The 18,019-nt window shown below is 49.0% G+C and overlaps 6 protein-coding genes across 6 annotated transcripts; 3 read left to right on the forward strand and 3 right to left on the reverse strand.

The window, feature by feature from the left end:
• Nucleotides 1–276: 276 nt before the first annotated feature.
• ATNIH1004_000923 (uncharacterized protein) lies at nucleotides 277–5,451 on the reverse strand (the record flags this gene model as incomplete). The annotated part of the gene is made up of 11 exons (XM_033565626.1): nucleotides 277–500; nucleotides 586–1,211; nucleotides 1,289–1,701; nucleotides 1,747–3,177; nucleotides 3,238–3,427; nucleotides 3,496–3,555; nucleotides 3,603–3,686; nucleotides 3,740–4,310; nucleotides 4,363–4,379; nucleotides 4,430–4,481; nucleotides 4,560–5,451. The coding sequence occupies 11 exons, from the start codon at nucleotides 5,449–5,451 to the stop codon at nucleotides 277–279; spliced, it is 4,560 nt and encodes a 1,519-aa protein (XP_033431383.1).
• A 1,641-nt stretch (nucleotides 5,452–7,092) lies between these two features.
• On the forward strand, nucleotides 7,093–8,222 carry RRP1 (ribosomal RNA processing 1 family protein; the record flags this gene model as incomplete). The annotated part of the gene is made up of 3 exons (XM_033565627.1): nucleotides 7,093–7,141; nucleotides 7,198–7,305; nucleotides 7,402–8,222. The coding sequence occupies 3 exons, from the start codon at nucleotides 7,093–7,095 to the stop codon at nucleotides 8,220–8,222; spliced, it is 978 nt and encodes a 325-aa protein (XP_033431384.1).
• A 333-nt stretch (nucleotides 8,223–8,555) lies between these two features.
• Nucleotides 8,556–10,214, reverse strand: LCB4 (putative sphingosine kinase (SphK); the record flags this gene model as incomplete). The annotated part of the gene is made up of 3 exons (XM_033565628.1): nucleotides 8,556–9,871; nucleotides 9,940–9,996; nucleotides 10,067–10,214. The coding sequence occupies 3 exons, from the start codon at nucleotides 10,212–10,214 to the stop codon at nucleotides 8,556–8,558; spliced, it is 1,521 nt and encodes a 506-aa protein (XP_033431385.1).
• An 802-nt stretch (nucleotides 10,215–11,016) lies between these two features.
• On the reverse strand, nucleotides 11,017–14,116 carry SEC26 (coatomer subunit beta; the record flags this gene model as incomplete). Its single annotated transcript, XM_033565629.1, has 5 exons — nucleotides 11,017–11,159; nucleotides 11,225–12,833; nucleotides 12,885–13,274; nucleotides 13,331–13,751; nucleotides 13,812–14,116. 5 exons carry the CDS (start codon nucleotides 14,114–14,116, stop codon nucleotides 11,017–11,019), a joined length of 2,868 nt encoding a protein of 955 aa, XP_033431386.1.
• Nucleotides 14,117–14,402: 286 nt separating this feature from the next.
• On the forward strand, nucleotides 14,403–15,541 carry ATNIH1004_000927 (mago nashi family protein; the record flags this gene model as incomplete). The annotated part of the gene is made up of 7 exons (XM_033565630.1): nucleotides 14,403–14,532; nucleotides 14,592–14,624; nucleotides 14,679–14,774; nucleotides 14,836–14,899; nucleotides 14,964–15,051; nucleotides 15,135–15,260; nucleotides 15,521–15,541. 7 exons carry the CDS (start codon nucleotides 14,403–14,405, stop codon nucleotides 15,539–15,541), a joined length of 558 nt encoding a protein of 185 aa, XP_033431387.1.
• Nucleotides 15,542–15,967: 426 nt separating this feature from the next.
• On the forward strand, nucleotides 15,968–17,122 carry ATNIH1004_000928 (GID4/VID24 family protein; the record flags this gene model as incomplete). Its single annotated transcript, XM_033565631.1, has 4 exons — nucleotides 15,968–16,375; nucleotides 16,426–16,576; nucleotides 16,642–16,999; nucleotides 17,056–17,122. The coding sequence occupies 4 exons, from the start codon at nucleotides 15,968–15,970 to the stop codon at nucleotides 17,120–17,122; spliced, it is 984 nt and encodes a 327-aa protein (XP_033431388.1).
• Between the last annotated feature and the right edge of the window lie 897 nt (nucleotides 17,123–18,019).

An 18,019-nucleotide genomic window follows, 5' to 3' on the forward strand; every position in this document is an offset into this window, starting at 1 on the left:
GACTGAAAGAGCTTAAAAACCGATTTAGTCTGCTTGAATGAGTACATCCTCGAGCTTATAGTGCGAGAAGGAATGTAGGAATAGCAATAAGAAAAATCTGCCGCCTACAATAATGCATCCCCGAGGACGGTAGCCATCATTTACTCTAGCAGTACCAAACATAGGCAGGGAAAATTATTGAATTACTACATCCACAATTATCCAAATCTTCAAACTTCCTATCTGAATGCAACCAAGCAATTTAACTATAAGAATACCCAACAGGAAATGGACATCTCACACCAATCGAACATTCTCTGCCTCCCGTCCCTTAGGGGTCGATCCAGAGCGTCTCTTGAACACGCGACACACCACTCCTCCTCCGGTGATGATCCATCGTACGAAGGTAGTGGGGTTATACTTTTTGATACGGAACGAGTAGTACAGGAGGACGGTTCCCAGGATATTGAAACCGATGTACGCAAATCCTATTCCGAAATTGCGCCAGCGTTCACCATAAACTGAAGGTAAAGGGAACAAGTTAGTCACGGACTCTTTACAATATGACACAGGACCGTTGGAGAGGGGGGGAAAACAGCAACGTACGGATCTTCGAAATAGCTAAATATTGGTCGGCGTTCCGGAACTGACAGTACTGGCACCCCTGCGTTGCATCTGGATTGTACAACTGGCCAGGGGCAGCCTGTAGATAGGAGGCCAGGTACTGGCCGCATGTTGAACCGGCGGGTGGATTGAAGACACTGAGTTCTTCACTAGAACAAGTGATTGGTCGCCCGTGTAACCCTGTCGCGGTCATACCAGCAATCAGGTACGACAGTGGCGAGACGCGGTACATGAAGATCCAGAAGCCCGGGAGGGCGGTAGGTGGCTGCATGACACCGTTGAAAATAAGAGTCATCATGAACAGGAGAGTGGCGATAGTACCACCTGTTTCGGCGTCGGGGAGGGCGGCAATCACGAATGACGCAAAAGTTGAAGTGAAGATATAGAACTGTATAATAAAGAGCAGCATGAGCCCCTGACGATTGCTTGCTTGGTTGGCTCCAAAAACAGGATAGTAATATGCCCCGAAACTGATGACACCGGCGAGAACCTGATAGGGAATCTCAACAATGACGTTGGCGATCAGGAATGCAGCCCATGAGTATGCCTTGGACGGTCTTTCGCGGACCTCGTATAGAGACCGTTGGACCACGAATTTGGGCATAATTCTGTGTTTTTGGTTAACTGCGCCCCCTAAAGGGATATGCCCTCAGAATGAGGATGGATGGGTATAGATTCCACTTACTGTTGTACCAAGGTTGAAAAGACGGATGTCAACATAAAGGCGCTGAACAAGACGTCCTGGAATCCTTGAAGGGAGCTGTTGGGTTTGAAGAATGTGAAGCCAACGAATAGGGATGATAAGGTGGCGAGAATAATCTTGGCCCAAACGTATGAGGGCTCGCGCCAGTATTGCTGGAAGACGCGATGGGTGACATACCAGAGCTGGGAGACAAAAGGCATGGCATATTCTGCATGCTTACCCTGCTGGCTGTCGTCGGTCTCATCATTGGATGCTGACGCCCGATCCTGATGGATTTGATCGACCTCTTTCAGAACACCTTGAACTTCCGGACTCTCCTTCCAAACCGCGGCCCAATCCTTAGAGGACTTTCCGGATGCGCCAGCCCCGATGATCTCCAGCATATACTCAGCCGGCTTCCTCGTGTTAGTGATGGCCAGTCAAGCAAGAAAGAAACTCACGTTTTCGTCCTCGCCACAGACTCTCGCCCCATTCCTTTCAAAGTAATCAAGCAAGGTACGGGACTGCTCTCCAATATTCCCAAAATAAACGGTTCTCCCGCCCTTTGCCAGGAAAAGTAGGCGATCAAATTGCTGGAACAAGAGGGCACTAGGTTGATGAATCGTGGATAGCACTGCCTGACCATGGTCTGCAAGCTTGCGCAAGAAGGCAACAATCGACCACGAGCTTTGAGAGTCCAGACCACTTGTTGGCTCATCAAGGAAAATCAGCAGTGCAGGCTTTGCAGCCAGCTCGACTCCAATAGTTAACAATTTTCGTTGTTCAACATTCAGCCCTTCGCCAGGTGTTCCGACAATTGCGTCAGCAAAGTCCTGCATATTAAGCATTTCTATAACCTCCTCGACAAATTGGTACTTTTCCTTCTTAGGGACTGACTTTGGTTGACGCAGGGCTGCACTAAAACGTAACGCCTCTCTCACTGTGCTCGTGGAAAGATGGAGGTCTTGCTGTTGTACGTATCCTGTTTTCCTCTGAAAGCTGTTGTCCAGGGCTTTCCCATCCACCAGCATATCGCCGGTCACGACACCAATTGAAACCCTCCTGGCTAGAACATCAAGCAGTGTTGTCTTGCCGGCCCCCGAGACACCCATCAAGGCTGTGAGGGTACCAGGTTTAACCCACCCAGTGACATTATCCAAGAGGCGTCGCTGACCCCCTTTGACAGGGATATCGTAGGAGACATTCCGCCACGTGAATATGCTATGTTGCTTAGGAATCGCAGACGTATCTTGCTCTGTCTGAGCCCCTTTCTCGGACTGATTAACCTCAGGGGATCCACCGTTGCCTTGATGCTTGCTGAGATGGCGCATTTGCGCTGGAACATGGCCTCGGCGAAAGACTAGGAATTCGGCCTTTGATGTAGTCGCGGAATTGAGTTCCGTGGTCACTAAGTATAGTCCCGTGAAAAATGCCCAGAAACCAATCAGAATGCCGAGATTCCGCCATTCATGTGTATATCTGTACCTATACTGAGATTCGATAAAAGCGTCTCCAGACACAGTCCTTTCGCCTGCCACAGCACCTCGGACTGCGCATATGAAAGAGTCTCCACTCAAACTGGGATATGCAGGCACAAACTGCGAACATGTGAAGCGTCGACCGTGGAATTCATTCGCAATCATTGATTCATATGTGTAAAATACCGGGTTGATCCATCGAATCCAGCTGAACCATGGAATGTCGTGCATTTGTGGCACGGGTATCACGAAGCCTGTGTAGACGACAATACCCAATACTATCACACCTGCCAAGGCCATTGCTTGCGCGAGAGTTTTTGTTGCCGCGGCAAGTGTCCGGAAAACAGCAGACATGGCCAGCGTGCTGAGGAAGGTGAAAAGGAAAAATATAAAGAACTGCGAGGGTTCATATCGCTGTATCCCGGCATTAGTGGCAGATATGGAGCTTATCTTGAACTATATGGAATAGCTTACCAAGCTGGCTAGGAAATAAAAAATAATATTGAACACCACGGCGGAGATAAATTTGACTGGGATATCCGAGACAATACCCCCGAAAGCTTCAGCGAAAGGATGGACGAAGGCGTATGAGGCCTGTTTTTCAACGATAGGCCGTTGGTCGTAGAGCGAATTGATCTCTGTGATACTAATAAGAGCATTCATCCTGAGGGCAGCAAGTTATTACACGAAATCAAAGGAGCAAAAGCCTTATTCTCAAGAATATGAACCTACAAGACGGCGAAGAAAAGGGCTGCCCCTTTACTGTAAAACCCAACGGAAGCATTCGGAGTCCTGCAAGGATAAGCATCCATCCCCTCCGAAGCAACTTGAAGGCCTACCCATAGTATATCGATCCAACGATAAGAGACATAACAATTCGCCCAATAACAGTTGTCAGTGTGGCAGGTTTGTCGTTCCAGATCCTGGATTGATAAGCATGGATCTAAGACAGACACAGGACAACAAAGAACACTACCTCTGATAGGCTCTTATTGTGCAGAGCTTAATTTGCATAGGAATAGAGATGATATAGGGACTCTTTTGCCGTACATGCTTTGCTTGCATGAGCCTCTTTAATTCACTAAACCGTTGTTCCGACTCGCCTCCTGCAGGGAACTCTTTTCGGTATTCCTCGATTTCCTCGCAGAGTCTAGCATATTGAGAACTGTTCTTCCAGTAAACCTCAAAGTCATCCGGAGTACGAGGAACCTGGTTTTCCATTCCCTCACGTGCTTGACGTTCTTGTGGGTTAGTCACAGAAGTCAAGAAATCACCAGTTGTTTGACGTGGAGGGCAATGCCAGCCCATATTAACAAAATAGTCCTTTGCTTCGTCGCAGGGCCCAAAGAAAATCTCCCTCCCTTCATATAGGACTATGGCTTTGTCGAAGACATCGTAGATTGCCTGTGATGCCTGATATATTGCAACAGCGTGGCTACTCTCGGCTAGATCGGCTGAAATTCGCAAAGCTTTGACGAATTCCAGCGCGCTTGCAGAGTCAAGGCCTCGGGTACTGTTGTCCCAGGCTGCAATGGGTGCTCCAGAAACTGATAGGCTGTTAATTTGAGGACGTCCGCTCCATGTGGGCTGAAGACTTACGTGCCATCTCGGCGATACTACAGAGTGTTAGAGAGGCACTCATATAAAAGGAATGGGAAGTACAGACCTGACTCGCTTTCTTTCACCTCCCGAAACGCCCCTGATATAGTCATCTCCCACTACACTTGAAGTCAGATAAACTTATATAGAGAGGGGAAGTCATCGGGATCTGCCCCTCCCGGGAACCTTGAACGTACCCTTGGTGTTGTACGTGTGGGTCAGACCAAAGATAGTCATTGCAACTTGAGTGACATGTTTGGCGTAGTGCTGCCGACCAATGCCGCTCAAGCGAACTTCAGGAGTTCTCGCTGCTGCTGCAAATTCGAGGGTTTGTCCAACAGTTAAATGGGGGAAGTGTTTGTCTACTTCTTGGTTGTATAACACTTCCCCCTTGAACTCCTTATGCATTCTCTCCATGGAAATTCCATTGTACTGGATGTCTGAGCTCTTTCCCAGCTTCAGCCCATACAGTTCTCCACACAGAGTCTTGAGTAGTGTCGAACAACCACTGCCAGGCCGACCCAGGACAATCAGCAGCTCACCACTTTGGAGAAGACCATCAAAATTGCGCAGAATATGCCTTTCCTGTGACGACCTAGCAAAACTCAGGTACTCTTGAGGGCGGAAGGGTGCCAGCAAGACCGAGCCCACATTGTTTTGATATTGCAAGGCTGATCCAGACCCTGATACATTGAGATTATGAAAGGCAACCCCCGCCGCCGCAGGACGTGGAATTCCTTCCTTGTCCAACATTCTCATTATCTTTCGAACCCATTTCAGTTGATCAAATTGATCACTGGTAGGGTCAAATGCAGGGTGCTCGATATCCATTTCGTCGACAGTATCCATCCGTTCGAGGGGTGGTCTACCAGCGCCAGCGCCAGCATCTGCTGTAGGCTGTCTGGGAAAGTTGGAAGCGATGCGGACCAACTGCGCCTTGTCTTCAGGGCTCATATTTTCAAGAACCATACTGCTCTCGCGCCTAAACTTCGACGGCCGTCGGACGCCATGCTGCACTGCCTCGATTGCATTCTCGTCTTGGTTCTGGCTTGCCCCGGGGGTGTTGTTATTCTCGTCGTCCGGAGCCATCTCTAGAATTTAACCAGACCGGCGTATGGGGTAACTTTTTCCAACAGGGGGCTTGACACAGATATCTACAAAATAGCTAGTGACGATACAGCATCCAAAAAAAAAAAAAAGAGACAGCTGCTGTAAGAAGACTCAGTGGCCGAAGATTGGAGGGAAGAAGGCAGGTCAACAGGTGTTTGATTCAGATTTGTTGTCTAATCCGCTCGTCATGTGATTCAGTCCGCTGTAATTACATGTAGATCAGGAATTGACTACAAATGAGGTGCTGGGAGAGTTTCGTGAAATATGCAAACTCAAGACCCTGGCTGTGGTTCATTATGCCTAAGTGGTGATGTCATAGCAATCAAACCGGATCTCCATTTGGTGTAACCATATTTGTGGAGTCTGAGAGGAAGGGTCCTAAATATGGAGCACTTTTCGATCAATTAGAACGAGTGAACAATGGTCCAGTTGAGATAAACCCCAAGACGCATACCGCAAGAGGAATTCTGCCATTCCAGGTACGGCCGAGAGTAAACTCAGGACGAAGATCAAGACCATCCATGATGTTCCTAAATCTTGGATCCTTGGGCCTTGTATCAAAGACCTGTGGAACAGAGCGGTATTCCCGGCCTACATAGCAATAATTCATCCATGGTTGACTGATGCAATTAAGTTCAATCCATGATTTTTGTCACGGAGAAAGAAAACAGGTGCCGATGTTGGGAAACATGACAACCTCCGCTTACATAAGTGCTTCACAAATGAAATTAAGTTAGCTAGTCAATTAACCAGCCACTTGAGAGAATTATCGGTTCAAAGCTTCGTGGGTTTATTCTAGCTCAATTATTCGAAGGGAGTGGTATTTCCAGAGGACATGGCGAAAGGGATTGCTATGATATGCGTGTACAACGCAGGTTATGTACTCCTTATAGTTTGGAGGTATATTTGGTAGATGATATCCTTATCTAGAGTAACTGACACTCCAAACAATCTGAATGTAGTATTGTACATTCTATGTAAGTTAATTGGTAGGCCGTAATAACGTAAATGCTAATTACTGGTATATAGATTGCATCTCTTCCCCTTCATTCTCGAATCCGATCTGCAATGTGTCAATTCTTATTTTGCGTGTTGCCAATTAATACCAGTACATGGATCAATTTACTTCAACTTATAGAAAATTTATCTTCTATTATTAAACACTAAATTCAATAGCGGAATAATAGAGTCCATACTTTGCTTCTTAGTCGATCAATCGATATTAGTTGACTTCTCCGAAGAGTTGGTTGTTCATTACCCAATTTCCCAATTGGGTAACTAGTTGTGCAACCGTCGGTTGGATGAGTCATCATGCCGTATATTCTAGCTCCCCACATACAGCCAATCACAGCACATATCCAGCGCCAATCAGAGTTTCAGACCAATGGAACAAACAAAGCAAACATGCTTAAAAAAAAAAAAGAATCGAACATTGCAGCATAGCTTCATGGACTGCGGTTGAACATCTAACATCATCATACTGCAAGGGTTTCAGCTAAGCCTCTCTGCTAGATGTATTAATTTCAGTACTTCTTATTCTAGTTCTCCCGTGACATAATCTCCGACCCATTCCACCATCCATTACAGTTACAGAGAAAGGAACCCAAATATACACATACCATGACCGATTTTCAAAAAACGCCCTTTGTAAGGGAACTTGCTTCAAGCGGTACAGGAGACCTCTCACACGACCTCGAATCAACAACTGACAATTGTCTATTCTAGACCGACGCACCCGTGACAAAGCAACCGAGTCACTGACTTTGTTCTTGCGCTCCAAAACCGATCTCTCACTGGTCGAACTGTTGAAGCTATGGAAGGGTCTATTTTTCTGTACGTCGCATGTCGACTCCTCCTCCCCCTCTCTTCAACAACTCTAGCCGATATATCCAGACCAGAAGAATCACTAACCTTCTTAATAAACTATAGGCTTTTACCACTCCGACCGTCCCCTCACACAGCAAGCCCTAGCCCGTAACCTGTCGTACTCACTGGTTCCAACTCTGCCTCGTTCGACGCTGCATCGCTTCCTGCGCGCATTCTGGATCACCATCGGTCGGGACTTCCATTCATTGGACCGGTTACGTCTAGACAAGTACCTGTTTCTGATCCGATGCTATGTGGGCGTCGCATTCGAGATCTTCGTGAAGGGTCCGATGCAGTCGAAGAACAACGAGACGAACAAGAAACGCAAGCGCCAGGACGCGGGCAAGAAAGAGAACAGGAATGCGAAGAAGCGTTCGAAAGGCTCGAGGCGGACTCAAGAGGATGCGGACATGGAAGAGGAGCAGAACGCCGACGGAGAGAGCAAGTGGGCAGATCTCGAGTCTTACTTGACTATTTTGGAAGAGGGACCGCTCTGTCCTGTGAACTTTGATCCGGATCAGCCTGCCGCAGACGAAAAGAATGATTACATGCCCATGCCTCATGGTCCGGACGGTCTCCGCTACCATGTTATGGATATCTGGATTGATGAGTTGGAGAAGGTGCTTGAGTTTGAAGAGGGAGATGGACAAGATGATGAGACGGAGGAGTCCAAGCCCCGGAAACCAAAGGGTGAAGTGCCCATGGACCTCTTGTTGCGGCCATTTGAGAAGTTGCGGGCGGACTGCCCGTACAAACCGGTGAGGTTGAGGGCAGCGGAAACGCTGGGTGATGATCGGTTGGTGGAATGGGGTTTCAAGTCTCGCCCCGTTAAAGAGGCTGATGACGAAGATAGTGAGCTGGAGTGGGGTGGATTTGATGATTGATTAGAGATCCTTAAACTAAAAATAGACGTGCATTGCAGATATTGATATCAATCATGTCTTGCATTTGTCGCCAAATATCCCGATATTGTAAGCTGTGAGAGACGCCAAAAGGGGTAATCCAATTCTGTATCCAAAGACAAAATACTAATTACAGCCAAGCTATTCCTGCAACTGTACATAAAGCAGGCCAGTGCTTTGTTCAAAAAGGCCATCGCGAGGGTATCATGAAGTGCGGAGGCCAGTCAGCAATCACATAACACAACCAAAAAGACATGGCGGATCTGCTCTCGGCAATTCTATCTCCGCCGCAATGCCCGGGCAGGTATATATATATCATGGCTTAGGTCCCTCTGCTTCGTAGAGATGCCCGGACTTTGACAGGACTGTACCTAGGCCCTGGTGAACTTCAACCTGGAAAGGCTCAAATGGGATCCTCTCGCCATCAACACTGATATACCCTTCTTTTTCTCGGGGAGTAAGGCGATAAGCGGTCACTTTACGGACATTGACGTCTGGCATATCGAAGAAGCTCCCTTCGGGGATCGATGTCATCATCTTGAGTGACTTGGACATACCGAGAGTTCCATCAATGGTGACAATGTCTATCATTCCATCATTCGGAAGCGAAGCTGGGAAGAAACTAGTATCCTTAGAAACAATGGCCATATTTCCTGCGTAAAAATTCCCCAATGTTTCAGCCGGAATGACTTCCCAATCCTTGGGGAGATCATCCTGCACGGTGCCATACTTTAGCTCTGGAAGGCCCCGCGGCTGTCCGGCAGCATCTTGGGGGGAGCGGAGTGGAGGCACGCTGTTCGCGTACGCATTGTAGTGGTTCTTGATCACTTTTTTGTCATTGATCTCCACCTTTACGGCGAGATCGCACGGATAGACTGTCTGCTGAATGATGCGAACGAGAAAACCGTACGTAAATCGATGTGCGCCCATCCATCGAATATTATCAGTACCCAGGTCCGCCTCCGCGATGACCCCGAAAGCCTGCGATAGGAACGACAGAGTACGTGTTGTCCCTTGCGTGATCGAGACTAAGTCCATCGGCGTCCGCAGACCTTTAACAATTGTCAGGGCCGCTACAGACACACTGCCTGTCCCACAAAGGTTCCAGGTCATGGCATTTCCAGAACCACCCGGCAACAAGGCAACAGCCAGTTTCGCCAAGGCTTCTTGAGCATTGGGCTTCTTGGCCAGGCCATTGAAGACCTCGTATGGCACGCCATCTCCGGAACAACATACGATAGCATCGTAGTTGCCAATGTCGATTTGCTCTGCAATTTCGGTGGCGTGGCCTCCATGTGTTGTTTCCTGAACGTCCACCTTGCAGTGGGCGGCGGCAAAGATCGGGGCCGCATATTTCTGGTACAACTTCACGGCGTCTCCTTTGCCACCAAAGGGATTGACGAGAACCTTGAGTCTCTTATACCGTTGTGCATTGCCATATGCAAGATGTAGCAGACGGCCCCTCCAAGCCTCGGCTTTTATTTTAGCCTCCTCGGCCATCGGATATTGGAGAGCCGCAACGGAGACGTCATGTTTGGTTGCGTGCGCCGCGTAGGTGATGGTCAAGCCAGACGGAGAAAGTTCGGCGTCAAGGATATTGTATAACGAGATAGATTGGGTCTCTTCGGTAGCTGAAGATTAGAACAGTCAACGATTTGTTTCCAACTAGAAACCGCCCGAAGAGATCACACAAGCATACACGACTTCGATAACAAACCGCAACACGCGCGTTTTGTCTTGCCCGTGGAGCGCTCGTCTAGAAGAACACACCTAGTTAGAATGGAGGTCCGCAGACAGGGCGGCAATCATTGGCCATCGTAACATACCGGAGATGAGAAGAGAGTCGCTCCCCAGGGTGAGAGAAACCGACTGTGCCACCCTCAGGATGGAGTCGTACTGCAGCAGTTGGCGTTGGGAATCCGGCTGATCCGCAATGTTGGACGGATGCGCCGCGTCATTAGAGGGGGAATTCATGATATGTTTAAGAGGAAAGAAAGCATCATATAGCCCCCGCACGAAGAGAGTCACAGGAGCGCAGCCAGTAGGGAGAAGAAGAAGAAGAAGAACAGGGAAAATAAATTGTGCGGAAGAGTGGAAGGGAGAGCGGCGGCGGAGGCCTGAATTTTGTGAATTTGCTTATGAACGCCATCCCAAGATTAATACCTCCACATTTCCCTGGAACTGGTCCACTTGTCCCGGTCTCTCGTCGTCCCCGGTTCTTTGGCATCGAATTGTTCTGTTCTTCATATTGTGATTCCTTTCGCTCAACTATAAGTCATCATCTACTACGATTTTCATCCCCTACGTTGTCGACTGCCTTTTACTTCTGCATGCATCTTCCGTCTGCGGCTTCCCGTCCAGACTGCAACCGACCCTCCAGCTAAGTGTCACCACACTTGGATTCCCAATTCTTCAATCGTCTGGCCTATGGATGTCCAACCACTACGGATTCGAATAATCTAAGACGCAGCGCCATTGGATCAACAGCAGGAGCATCACAATCTGCAGAGAGTAGGGACCTGGATCGGCATCTATCGAGAACAGCGTGTAGTATAATACAACAGAGACACAGTCTAATTGGAATGTAAATGCTTCATTTGAAAAGCGTCTCTTCTCATCCAGCAGCATAACAAAGAAAGCGTATAGTCAACAAATTCATCCATCAGAAACAGAGCAAGAACAAGCGTGGATCGGATAGAAATAAAGTAATATAAGAGAATAATATGATATAGGGTACCTGAGTGAGTCACTATTCAAGAAGAGGGCCGTCCTTCCATCACACAGTCGACGCCTTGAGGCCCTTGAGGGATCCCAGGCTCAGGGCCAGTCCTTGCGATCGGCTTCGTATCCGCACAAAACCGGTGATCGGCCCATCGTCTCCTTCCTTCTCAATACTCAGGTTCGCCAGTGCGTCCTCACCTAGTGAAGGTTAGCAAAAAGGCCATCTCTCCTCCCCCCAAAAGGAGATTAGGGAAGCCACATACCAAATACGCTCCGGGCATATAGATTCGCACTCAAGAACCGGCAGTCGCCCTTGAGCGACGCATCCGGCGTCAGACACGCCATGTTGGTGCTCTCCATGAGTTGCTTGAGGAATTCACGAAGGTCCTTCGCCTTGGAGTTGATGTTCACCTTGTTTTCCCACTCGAACTCAGTCCACATCGTCCGGAACTGGGTCTCAGTACAGTGGGCAGGCTGGATGTAGTCCATGATGTCGGCGTGGATGTCATTGAGAATAACAACGTGCGACTCCGTGGAGCTAGCGCCGTCGTAGACGATGTTACCGAAGATAACCCCAGTATCCGTCGACGACACCTTGATTGTAGCCTGCACGTTCAAGAAATCGCGGGGTCCGAGGTTGTGTGTTGCCGGTCGCTCAACGACTTTTAAGTCTCCAAGAGTGGCGAACTCGACCGAGAGGTTCTGCAGGGTCTCCAGGGTCTGGTTGACCAGAAGCACGTCCAGAACGATATCAAATTGATGGACAGTGACGTAGGCTTCGGCGTAAACGGGGTCCGAGAAGCCAGTCAGTTGCACCACCCGACTCAGTTTCGAAGAAACAGTCTCCACGGTAGAATCGCCACCGGTGGCCTTGGCTAGGTCGAGCTCAATCTCCTCAGCGCCTTCCAGATCGTTCTTCCTTGCGAATTGCCGAATTGGGATCGTATCGTCGATCTGAACAGCGCTCTTGGCCTTCTCGACAGCCTCCTTTGCCGCTCGCTTCTTATCTTCGACCTGAACCATCGCTCGGAACGCTTTCCGGGTATCCTCCAAGAAGCTAGTCTCCAGGTCCTTATTTTGCGAGAACTTGGCAAGCGAGCGCACGCAGCACATAATACGGTCCACGGAGTCTTCATCGATAGGAGCCTTGACAAATTGAGATTGGCCGACACGGATAATCGAGATCATGATCAGCATCGCTTCCGCGCGCAGGGCGTTGGTCCGGGCAGCATCGTCAGAGACCTCTGAGTGGCGCATCACGAGTTTTGTCAGAGTAGAGGAAAGGACCGTAGCGAGGTAGAAATCGCCATCCAGGATCAATTGACGGAGAGGAGGCTTTTGGGCGGCCTTGACGGCCTCGAGCTTGGCAGCAGCCGCCGACTCGCTAGTAAGAGCGCTCTCGGTCGCATAAGTCCCGTCGGCCAACACCTTCCTGGATCCCGTAGGCGCCGATGACTTAATGTGGCCGTTGACTTGCTCCTTGATTGCATTCTCATCTGGGACTTCATCAAGAAGACGCTGTTCCGAGGCTAGAATGGGGATTTCTCCTAGGCTGGCTCTGATGCGCTTCCAAGCCTCCCGGATATCCTTCTCTTCTAGAGAATACTCACCTACAACCCACAGGACCCCGCGATAAACCTTGCCGGCACGGACTTCACTCAACGTAGCAACCAAACGGTCAATGATAGAGGATCGCAGGTCAGGGAACTTCTCCACAACCTCTTTGACAAAGGAGATAACGTCCACCGCGGAGTTGTTGTTGAAGTCGGCGATGAAGTCCATCAAAAGGTCAACCACGCTAGCAGCAATTTCCGAGAACTTGATGGCGCAGGTATGTATCGATTGGATAATGAGCTGGCGGTATTCGCTGTTCTGCATGAACTGTCAGCCGAAGTTTCTTAAGCAGGACAACTTCCTGCCCACCTTTTCATATTGTTCGTCTACTGTCTTCGCAAGTTCCTTCTTCAGGAGCATGACAATCTCTTCCACATTCTTGCTCGTGACCATTTCCAAAGCAATGCTCAGGGCCTTCCGCCGGACGTCGATATCAGGACTGGAGAGGACACGGAGGATCTCCATTGTGAGGTCATCTAGGACACCCTCATTGCGAATCCGGAGTTGATCAACCCGGTCAAGGACGATGAGTTTGACGTTGTTGTCGGCCTCTCTAATGCATAGCTCGATCAGCTTGCTTGCCGCAGCCTTCACAGCCACGGGATTACTGGTAAGTGCCGTCAGAGACATCGCAGCCTCATATATCACAGTGCTTGTCGACGCATCGAGGAGATCAAAAATTAGACGCAAGTATCTCGCCTGCCGACAGTTAGCAGGCCACACGACTGGCGGATTCCTGCTCCTCAATAACATACCTTGTTCTGTGAGTTCTGGACAGCATCCTTGCGGATGAATTCAAGCTCCACCAGCTGGAGGAGTTCATCGGTGTTCGGAATACTGTCGAATGTCGAAGCAAGATACTCCAGGGCCTTCTGGTGGCTAATAGACATCAGCGCTGCAAACGCGTTGCGCTTGCAGGTTCCATCGGTTTCAGTGTCGAGGAAGGTTTGGATGAGTTCAGGGGCATCCGGGATTAGGGACTCCGAGTGCTGGAAAATAGAAGCGACGGCCCAAACTGCGTTTTTCCTCACATACGCATGGCGATGTTGCAAGCAAGAGCGTGCGGATGACAGGAGGGGTTCGATGAGTTCCGGCTCTCGGAGCTTGCACAGAAAGCGAAGTGTGTTGCCTCGAACGTATTCATTGGGGTGCTGGAGGTCATTGCGAATACCATTACTATGGAATAGGCGGGTTAGAGTAGCCAGCGGACGACGGCAGAAATGGCACAGTTCTTACCACACCAGGATCATTTCTTGTTTGAGCTTGCCATTGGAGTCATGCTTGGGGCAGATTTCGTAGTAGAAATACAGCAGTTTCTTGAGCGGCTTGCTCCGCGACGGCATGACGAATCGAATAATATGCATCAAGAGTTGAGCCAGGGGATCTCCATTGAGCATGATCATAATGATCTGCCGCATTGTGTCCAATTTCGTCTCATCGGTGCCCTTCTCCAACTGCAATTTCAGCTCCTGTAGGGTAGGCTGATCCGCAGTGTTGTCCATATGGACTAGAGTGTATGCATTTTCCAGAAACGATGCCATGGTGACTGAGGGTGGAGGGCAACAGTGACAGGGAAGAGAGTGTGCAAGGAGGGAGAGGAGAGCTAAATGTGGTCAGCACAAACAAACGGCTGCCACCAATGTCAGGGGAACGCGGGGGAGGGGTAACGGACCAGTATGACTCTCCTCAGGAACACGCAGTAAACTGAAAGGAGGCAAGTGATTTCGATTCGACTCCCCTCACCAGCCGTGCATTCATAAGTGCGAATGTTGAAGGTCACAGCCTAGCCATTTGCGCAGCGGAGCGCAAGCTGTCCGGAGTGTGTGGATGACTAAGCCCAGCCAGGACCAACCAACCCTGCAAACCTCCATCATCGCCGGCATCGTGCTCATTATTCTACGCCTCCAGGACCCTCGACGATGTCGAACCAAAATGAACCGTTTTATCTCCGTTACTAGTAAGGCCGATCTGTGCATAGCCCAGATTTCCTTCGCTGCTGACAGTCCCGCAGCTCAGGTCACTCTGGGCGGTTCGGACATGAGTTTTTAGGTTGGTCGATTCCAGTGTCCTTTTACTCCTCTGCAGCGGCTAATTCGTGATCAGAGTTTGATTTCCGGACCCTTGGCGATGGCCGTAGTGCCGCGGTCCGATATGCGAACAACTCCAATTATCGCAATGACTCCTTGATCCGCAAAGAGAGTGCGTATCCGCGACAGCGTACGGTCTGGTTTGGGTATGGTCACTGATGGGCAGAGTCTAGTGTGCGTGAGCGCTGCAATGATCCAAGAAGTTAAGCGCATTATCAAAGAGAGTGAGATCATAAAGTACGGTTTTCTGTGATTCTCCTTGAGGGGGTAGACTTGATCCCGATTGCTCACGAGTATCTAGGGAGGACGACTCCAAATGGCCGCAGAAAAACAAGGACGGACGACAGGAGCTTGAAATTAGAATCGGCAATGAGCATATCTCCTTCGAGGTGCGTGACTCGTCCTAGCAAAATCCTACGGGTGGTTTTCAACAGGAGACGAGCAGACGCTAACCATCGGGGTATTTGCGTAGACGGCGAAAATCGGCTCGTTGGTCGATGTGACCGAATCCGCAGATCCAGAAGGACTTCGGGTGTTCTACTATCTTGTACAAGATTTGAAGGCGCTTATTTTCTCTCTTATCTCTCTTCATTTTAAGGTAGGTTCGACCATACTTTTTTTACATAGACATAGTCATTCTAACCCGAGCGGCTTCGTTTCCTGGCAGATCAAACCCATCTAATGAAGCGGATTGAAATTTTGATTTAGATGCGGATTATGGACGTTGGGGGGAGGCAAGGCCAGAATGCAATGTTATGACCGACCATGTCGCCAGTGGCGATGACGCAATGCATCTCTACTATACTAGCTATGTAGCAGAGAAATCTATACCCAGATATCTGATGACGTGCCCTCAAGGTCTCACGACCGGCCACCTGATTCCTATCCTTCGTAGCGGACACGGGAGGGTACATAAATGTGTAGCATTCCCTGTCCAAGCTGGAGGTGCCCAAATAGGCAATTTGATGCCTGGGGGGAGGGCGACCTAATTCCTGAAGAGGCGATTAACCGCCTCAGGCGCCCGTTTGCCTCCCCCGCGCTCGCATGATCCACGAGCCTTAGCCATTTCGGGCAGAACATCTTCCCCCGGACTGCCTTTGCTCTGTTCTTCACCCCATCCTACTTTTGCTTCCCCTCTTCTTCTTGTTTCATTTCTCTCCTGCTGTCGTGGCTGTGGTTGCTGCCCTTGAATGTTTCTGTTCCCCCTCCTCTCTTTCTCCCCTTGCGTTGCTGTCTGTGCGTGAAACCTGTCGTTTAGTCGGATCGGATCCGATGCCCTCTCCTTCTTTGGCCTAATTCGCCTCAATGCCGACCCCGAGTGACAACACACCACGACTGGATGCCACTTCAATCGTCGATGAACTCTCTGCTCGCACCACTTGCCCACCTGAGCTCGAGCGATCATCGTCTTGGAGAGGCTCGCCGGATTCCTCCACCGCGGAGGGCGATGTTAGTGATAATGCGCTCTCCCAGGCCATTGCGTCGGCGCAGTCCGAGTTAGTTCGGTCAGACGATGATGCCGTCGGTCAATCTATCTCCGATCCATTAGGTAGTGTTGGTACACCCATGAAGGCCACGTCTAAGGCGGCCGACGAGCCGACTGTCGGGAGATTGAGTCCAACGGCCGACTCGTCACGTACCTCCAACTCCCCGCCTCCAGTCGGTGCACCTTCCACTTCTTCCCTCCTTAGTTATGAGTTTTCTAATATTCGGGTATGTTGCTGTTTGAAACTCCATCACAACTCTCAGACTGATCGCTTAAGCTTGTTCCAAATTATACCTCGTCCTTTCTACGTCCCGGGAGCAAATTCACGGGTACACAGCAGTCGGATCGTCAGGTGTACAATGTAGATGTAGAGATAAAGCATGTTGACATGGCTGAGTCCTACCTCTGCGGGTACCTTCGTATACAAGGTTCGTTGGGCCGTTCTGAATCTGCATACCCCTCAACTTGTTTCTAATGGCTCTACTTCGCACAGGACTGACAGAGGATCATCCCACTTTGACGACGTTTTTCGAGGGAGAGATCATTGGCACCAAACACACTTTCACAACCAGGAATGAAGCATGGGGTGCTACCGAGAAAACTGACATGCATCACTGGGCACGGTTTCCTGCTTGGCGACCCCTGGCTAAGCTGGTTAAGAGACCAGACTTCACCTGCCGGAATTTTGCCCAGCGCGAGCATCTCTTCATGCGGTGGAAGGAATATTTCCTTGTTCCTGACCATCGAGTGCGGTCAATCTCAGGTGCAAGCTTTGAGGGTTTCTACTATATCTGCTTCAATCAGGTAGAGGGAACTGTGACTGGAATTTACTTCCATGCAAAGAGTGAGAAGTACGTTAAGACTTCTGCAACCCTAGTTTTACTCCACGTACTAAGCAAATCTGCAGGTACCAGCAGTTGGAACTGAAACACGTCGAAGATCATGGCTGTACCCCTGCTATTGAGTTCCGCTGATGTCTCTCTCGCTTACACCATTCCGGTCTCCGACTTTTCTTGCCTTTCTTTATCTTAGGTTTAGGTTTTATTAATTGTTTTGTTTTTTTTTTTTTCTCTTTTTTTGATATCGATCGCCCTTCTCCTGGTCACGATGATTACCACGATAGGGTGTTTTGAAGTTGAAGATGACCCAATGGTGCTCTATCCCGTCGCAGACAACTACATCCAACCCTATTCCACTTAGTTATGTTTTATGATGATGTTTTACCCTCCGAAATGGCGTCTCAATTGGTTGTGGTCTCAGATTACCAGGTCCGTTTTGTTAATACGTTTGTCGTGCCATATTTTCTTTACATTTGTGTGAGCATGCGGTAGTTTCGGTCCTACATGTTTTGGCCTTGTTATCTTTCTCACACCCCCTTTCACGCCCATGACATGCAAGGGAGATGTCATTCACTCTTACCCAGCATGCTAGATAGGATTGAAGATATCTAAATCCAGTTATCACCGTCTCTTGAAGAGATTGGCTTTTATCTATCACAGCACATGGCTTGGTCCATTTCCTTTATAGTATGACCTCTTGCATGGGGTGGGTGCATTGTAATATATTCAGGCCCTAGTTACCTATACTACCTAGATATGAACACGGATAATCGAACTCTTTCATATTTCTGAGCATCGTTATATACATTTGGAAAAAAGAAAAGAAAATAAAAGAAAATAAAATAAAACAAAAGGAGATGGGGAAGCAAAGAGCTAGCCGGCCATTGAAATCAAGGTCAAAAAAAAAAAAAAAAAAAGGATGCAATATTGGGAAATATAAACAAATACATAATATTTTACGGTAGCAGTTGTAGGGTATCAAATGCAATCTTTTCGTGTATTGGAGGCGATCGCGAGGTGGGTTTTGGGGAG

Source organism: Aspergillus tanneri (assembly GCF_003426965.1).
Source record: "Aspergillus tanneri strain NIH1004 chromosome Unknown AapTan_2_pilon_pilon_pilon, whole genome shotgun sequence".
Lineage (NCBI taxonomy): Eukaryota > Fungi > Ascomycota > Eurotiomycetes > Eurotiales > Aspergillaceae > Aspergillus > Aspergillus tanneri.